Here is a 7,185-nt window from a genome sequence, read left to right as displayed (position 1 = left end):
ACTTTAATTTCACTCGCAATCATTGCCGCTAATTAAAAGTGTTTCAATTGCAATTTACACAGTGATAGCTCCTAGCAATTAAAATGACTAAAGTACGACATATGCTTCATATCATGAGTGATTTTTTTTTCTGCATTTCGTGAATTTCCCTCATAAACAGAATAATTTAGTAAGCTTAGTATCTACTTGATTGCTTCCGAATCGCTTTCCACTCAGCCTTTTTTTTTTTCTATTTCTTTTTTCTTTCTTTTTTTGTCCTCTCCCCGCTGTTATTTCATGTGCAACTTTCAATTGTCAATTATATATGATCATAAAAAGAAACGACCTTAGCTATTTTTTTTTTCTCTCAGAATCCAGATACTGATATATAAGCTCCTTGGTAACCCGAAAAATCCTGATCTCGATGTTTCATGCTGTCATTAGAACAACTACTGTGAGCGATATCCAATTGAAAATATCGTAATGACATTTATAACTTTGTTAATATACCAATGGATATCGACAACATCCCCGTTGGCCGGACGGATATTGTAGTAGTTGGGGATAGTTTTGAGAGAAGCCTTGTCTAATTTTCTGGGAAATTGCAAATAAGCAAGTTTTGCAATGTATTGCCTACACTTCGCCACTGAGAGATAAATTATCATTTTCATCTGAATGTTTCATTAAAAAGATAACTTTATTTGCAATAAAATGTGATTTTAGTTATTAGTATCATAAACCTGATCAAGTCGAAACTAAGGTGACAATAGACTCCTACAGCGAATTCGGCATTAAGAAGTGTTTCCTGCTTATTTGATTATATAAAAATCGTTGGAGCTAGTAATGGAATTAGCAAAACATATAACTGCTAAGCTTTGAAAACTTATCAACATTATAAAATTGTTGAGGGTAGATTTTGATTTCTTGAACAGAATCTGAATTCACCAAGAATATGCATGAAATATTCGGAGTAAACTCCTATCTATCGTTTGTCACTTGTGTCATAGAAGTCGCCTGTCATATAAGTTTCGACTTGATCAGGTTTCGAATCCTTGGGTGAACAGAAGCGTCTATCAAAGAGTGAATCTAACCTTTGCTCTTTGATCCCGGGCAGACAAAGCTCGTCGTTAATAGGTATTTTGGGTTATTTAAATATATTGCTAATGCAATTATCATTCCGATTGTTTATAGTACTAATATCTCTGATCATGAATGAGTTGAATGTTACAGATCAATAAAAAGTTAAAGGACACACTTTATGGATGTCAAAGGAGAGGGATAGCTTATAGTTCTGTAGGACCATATCCTAGAAAACGGCCATGTACATATACGGTTATATACGTTTTTTGTCTGTGTAGTTTAGTTGTGCACACTTGCGCTGAGTATGTTTGATTTTGCCCTTATTATCATTCTTGTATTCTGGGAAAAATGTGAAAAAAAAAATTTTATTCTGCAAACAATGTAAGGTTCCTAATTTCATTTGTTCTTTGTCTTACAGTTTCCCGAAAGATGAGGTTTATAAGACTTAAAAATCACGATTCTGGTCAAATCCAGACCCAAATGTTTTCACTCTGATGACCACCCACATGTTTACTTGATTAGTGTCAGAGTACCACGACGATTTTGTTGTCTGGGAAGTAAAATGCAGTCCAATTAGGAAGTAAAAATCTTAGTATTCCTTGTTGAAGAGTAAACAAAAATTGAAAATTATTTGTAATGAACATAAAAAAATAAATTTTACTCTTTCATTGTTAATTCAAAGATATTTGCCATTCAGTAATATATCCCATAGATGTCCTGAATATTATATTACTTCAGTGGCATACCATGATTACAAGTGATTAGTTTACCATTTAAGCGAGATTACATGGTAATCTAATATCATAACTATATATGCTTAATAACTCCTTCATAAAACTAAAATATTTTATTTGCTTGATTAATATCCATTATTTTTATTATTAAGTTTATCAAGTGGCATATGTGTAAAACTACAAAGAAAAGAAGAGAAAAAAATAATTTTCTTTCAAATATTCGACATTAAAAAAAGAAAGAAAACAAAGAAGAAACAATTCCGTAAATATCCTGATGCCTTATAGCTTTTCTATATTTGCCTCATGAGGGTTTGGCAAAGTAACTCAAAAACATGGTTCAAGATTGACCTGGCTGAGTCTAACTAATGTTGTTTTTTTTGTTTGTTTTTTTCAGTTTTTTATATTGCTCACAATCTCTCTCTCTCTCTCTCTCTCTCTCTCTCTCTCTCTCTCTCTCTCTCTCTCTCTCTCTCTCTCTCTCTCTCTCTATATATATATATATATATATATATATACGGATTTTGAGTGAAGCAAAAAATCTATTTTTGGGTGAGGTAGCCATGTCGTCCTGATGGAAGCTCCTATTAGGTAGCTTTCTAGGGTATATTTGACACCAGTGATATTCCCAGAGAATTTTACCGTAAGGTATACAGAATTCTAATTCCTGGAACGAATATCCCTAAATAATCTCACAGGGATATCGCATAAAATCAGAGGACGTATTCTTGACACTTCACATAGCTATCTTCGCCCCGAACAGTATTAACTCTTCAAGGGGGATATAGTGTCAAAAATCCTAAACGAGAATGAAAAGAGAGCCGCTCATAAGGCATCTCTCCTATTCCGTTTCCAGTGTGTATCTGATGAAGGCGGTGGCGCCCTCTTTATTCCTTGTAGCGATATACGAGGTGGTACAGATACTGTATTATAGGGAGGGGACAATAAGCCCTTTTACAATAAAAGGAAGGGCGGGTCCATCAGGACAACATGGCTACCTGACCCAAAAATAGATTTTTCGCTTCGCTCAAAATCCGTTTTTTTAGGATCAGGCCATGTCGTCCTGATGGAAGTTTACCAGAGCATTACTGTATCTGTGGATTCCCAATCAGTGCCGTACTCTCAAGAAAGTATTTTCCTGGTCCGTCTAGACCTAGAGACCTATGATGTTACCGTCATACATCATTTCATCTAAGCATGAACTATGTTAGTGCTTCCTGCCCCCTACATGGATGAGTCATAATAGACTCTGGAAAAGTCTCGAGGAGTACATAAAAACTTATGGATGACAAAATGACAAGGTTGTATAGTGGTCTCGTCCTATACATTATAAAGCAAAGTTTGTATAGGAGTCGCCAAAGTCAGAATGAATTTGTGACACCTTTTCCAAAGTGACCACTCTTAGTAACTATTGGATAATGGTTGTATCCGCATAAAAAAAATTTTTGCCTCTTTACCACCAACCCGTTAGGGTACCACGTCAACCCTTCCAAGGAAGGGTTAGAGTGAGTGGACTTTTGCTTGAATCAGGGAACAGTCTCGAAAGAAATACCATGATGAAAATATCCATATTTTAATCTTAATGCTCAGTACTTTTCTAATAAAATGAGTGTGGGCGAAAAGACGCAGGGTTCAATATGAACTAGTTTATTAATATTTAATAAACGAATATTATATCACATTTATGAAATTTATATAATGTGGATGATATGCGTAAAAGCATAAAGAAAAACAGTCAACAGGGAATATTGTTTCATCTACTAGGAAACAGATTTGCCACTTCAATAGAATTATTAATAATAATGATTTAGTCTGTATACTGTTTACATACACTAGCGTAAAAAACGCTTGGCACAAGTGTCCGTATTATGCTATAGATTACCGACGTCAATGGAACAGTTCGTAAGGACACTTTCGTGGCCTTTTGCTCAGCGTGTAGTAACATACAGTGACTACACGCGCACCCTCTTAATTAATCATTCCAAATTAATTACACTGTTCCTTCCAGACTTAGAACAGAAGGTTAAAGAATTCTACCTGCTGCTACCACAGATCTCATAAGTTGCTCCACTTGCTTCGCATATTGCATAAGGAGCGCCTTGGATGACTACCAGCTGGTGTGCAAACAAGGATGTTCAAAGTCCATATAATTAAAGAAATTTTATGGAGGAGGCAACTTTCCTCAGATCATGACTAACGGGTGTACTGTCTGGATCCGTTCTGCGAATAACACGGGTGAATTTCGCCCTTAGTTATAGATAACTTTGAACCCCGGGGTTTCTCTTCTGAACAGCTGTCCTCCCATAAAATCTGAAGTTCTATGAAGATAGACCTTTAGGCACTCCACTGGACATAGAGATGCATCTTCCTCCAGAGGGCAGATTCTTTAGGGACCCCACCTGTTGGTGGGTAGCTTGTTCCTGGTAAGAAACGTTGGGTCTGGAAATAGAATCAGTTCTCCCTCCAAGAACTGGACGTGGCCTTTCTCTGTAGAGAGAGCCACTATTCACTAACTCTGGTCCCCAAGGCGAGTACAAACACAAATATGACTTAAATTCAAAACCATCTAAGCCCATTCCTCATTGTTCATTATTTATATACAATGAGGAATCATATCTTATGACCAAGCAAATGGTCTTTGGAAGCGCTGAAGTGCTAGTTCATTAAGAATGTCGTTAGAAAGGTCGACCTGTAAGGCATATGGTATGTGATTTGTCAAGGCAAGCTTGAACAAGAGAATTGTTCAGGCTGCTAAACCTTGCTCATGAAGGAGAATGAAGAATGATAAATAGGAATCTGTCGGGATTTCTTTCAGTTTCTTCACCTTGACAAAGGATAGCTATTTCTTCCTTGAAGCCTCATAATGTCTTCTGGTTTCCTCCAAAAGTCTAAACCGACTTTTAAACACCGAATCTTTTTCTCATCGTTAAGGAGAGAAAATCATGAGATGTAGGTTCCGTGTTTTCTGTGATGGAGCGAAGACAGTCGACTTCTGTACTCGCTGAGACAGGGATGGATCCGGTAGCGGAACGAATTTTAATCGTATTTCCAATGCCAGAGGGAACCACATGCTATTTGGCCACTTGTGGGCCACTATTGCAGCTATCCCTTTGAAAGATATCAGCATATCGAGGACCTTCAAAAGGAGGTGTGCGGAGGGAACAGATAGGTACAGGACCATCTGCTCCAGCCCAGGGACATAGCGTCCACTGCCTCCGCTAACGGATCCTCGTAAGGGGAAACGTAACGAACTATTTTCTTGTTGTCTTTCTTCGCAAAGAGGCCTATCTGCAGCTCTCGGACTTGACTCGAGATGAAGGAGAACGATCCTGCGTCAAGGGACCATTCTGACTCTATAGGTGTAAACCTAGATAGAGCGTCCGTTGTCACATTGCGGAACTCTTGAATGTGAACTGCTGACAGGTGCCATTTCTTCGCGTTTGATGAATATTTTCTCCAGCCTCCTGTTGCATCCTTAAGCTGTGCTCTTAGCACTGGATCTGTTATCAAAGCAAACTGCTGACAGCCCAGCACTCTCTCCTGTTCGCGTCTTGATATCCGTTTGGATTTCAATAGTCTCTTGACAGATCCTGCTATTTCTTTCCTCTTCTTACTAGGAATGGAGAGCTGATGTGACTCCAAATTCCAGTGGATTCCCCACCACCAAAATTTTTTGAGCTGGAGAAAGACGAGACTTTTCGATGTTGATCTTGAATCCCAGAAGTTCCAGGAACTGGATCACTATCTTAGAAGCTTGCATACATACTGTCCTGGATGCTGCCCACACCAGCCAGTCGTTCGAGTAGGCTACTACTTGGACCCCATATAGGCATAACTGATGGATGGCTACGTTCGCGAGCTTCGTGAAAATTCTTGGGGCTATGTTTTAGCCAGAAAGGCATGGTTCTGAAGGTGTAAAGTTTTCAAAGTAACTTGAAGCCTAGGTAGGGGGAGAGGTGACGAATAATTGGAATGTGACAATAAGCATCAAACAAGTCTATAGACACAGCATATGCCCAGAATGACTCTGAGTTTTTCTGAGTCCTCCTTTGGAACACAAAACAGCCTTCCTTGGAATTTGATGGACTTAGACTTCCGGATTACTATTTTGACTCAGAGCTCTCGGACATATTCTTCTAGAGCGGGGGTTGAGTGTTGGAAGAATTGAGGAAATTGAAGTGGAGGACTGCTCCAGCTCCAACCTACTCCATTCTTATTTAGGCTGTGGGCCCAGGGATCGAAGGTCCAGCGATCCCTAAAAAGATGTAATCTCCCTCCTACTGGAAGTATCTACTTCTGCTGTGGTTGACCTGAGGCCTTGCCTACTTGACCGCGTCCTCCCCTGGATCCCCTTTCTCTTGAAAGGCATCTAGAAGAACCTCTGGCTGTTCCTCTGGCTCTTGAACGAAAGGAAGAAGTCTACCTTTCGGAGGCTGGGTTAAGAACTGGCGACTGTGTCGCCGTTTGTTGAGGTACCAGCTGGTACGTGGTTGGAGGTTGTGCCACCGTCTGAGGCACCGCGGTCAAAGGAAGTTGTTGTTGATGTTGCTGTCGGTAGGGCTTAGCCGGCTGAGAGGATGGCCTTGGCCTTTTGTCTACTACCTCTTCAACCACTTCATTGGGAAAGAGGTCTTTACCCCAAATACAAGAGGAGATCAGTTTCCTCTGTTCGTGCCTCACCGCAACCGAGGCGAACACGAACTCTCTACAGGCTCTCCTAGCTTTAATAAAGCTATAGAAATCCTTCATAACTGTGGCCAGATGGGTTTCGGCCACAACCATGACCATGTCCTGGTTCTTGGGGTCACTTGCCATCGTTTATAGTGTTGCTTGCAACGACATCGATGCCGCAAGTCTTTCCTTTGTCCCTTGCTCTCTACGCAAGAGGGCCTCCGACAGTTTTGGAAGCGCCTCACCGAACTGGCATTCAGCAATATCAGCTTTTAGTTTCCTGACTGAGAAGGTAAGGTGTACGTCCTTCCAGTCTTTTTGGTCCAAGGGCAAGGTCAGAGATAACGGCTTGCACTCCTCCAAGGAGGGGCATGGTTTCCCTTCCTCCACCGCATTTAAGGCAGCCTTATATCCCTTTTCCAAGAAGGGAAAGGCTCTGGTAGGAGAGGCCACAAAGAAGGGAAGCTTCTACTCATGGCGGGCACCTTTGAGTTAGTGAAACCCCTCTCTTTAATCGAGCTCGATAGTAACGTCTGAGCTTTACTATGGTCAAAAACTATGACCTCCGGCTCCACCTCCTCCTTTAAGGCTGGCTCCTTCCTAAGACGGGCATAGCAGTCCGGATAAAAATCTTTGTTGGGCCAAAATTCCACTTCTTCCAGGGGAATTGCTCCCAACTTTTCTGAGATCACGATCTCCCCGGTTGTCATTGGCATGTGTTCGG

General features: G+C 40.4%; 1 protein-coding gene across 1 annotated transcript in view; it reads right to left on the bottom strand.

Annotated features, from left to right (window-relative positions):
• Positions 1-5,692, bottom strand: part of LOC137618303 (KRAB-A domain-containing protein 2-like) — an 11,727-nt gene extending 6,035 nt beyond the window's left edge. The window contains exon 1 of the mRNA XM_068348471.1: positions 5,557-5,692. Within this exon, the coding sequence (XP_068204572.1) occupies positions 5,557-5,692 (136 nt within the window). The remainder of the gene's footprint in view (positions 1-5,556) is intronic.
• Positions 5,693-7,185: the final 1,493 nt, after the last annotated feature.

Source organism: Palaemon carinicauda, chromosome 24 (genome assembly GCF_036898095.1).
Source record: "Palaemon carinicauda isolate YSFRI2023 chromosome 24, ASM3689809v2, whole genome shotgun sequence".
Lineage (NCBI taxonomy): Eukaryota > Metazoa > Arthropoda > Malacostraca > Decapoda > Palaemonidae > Palaemon > Palaemon carinicauda.
This window is presented reverse-complemented; position numbering and strand designations above follow the sequence as displayed.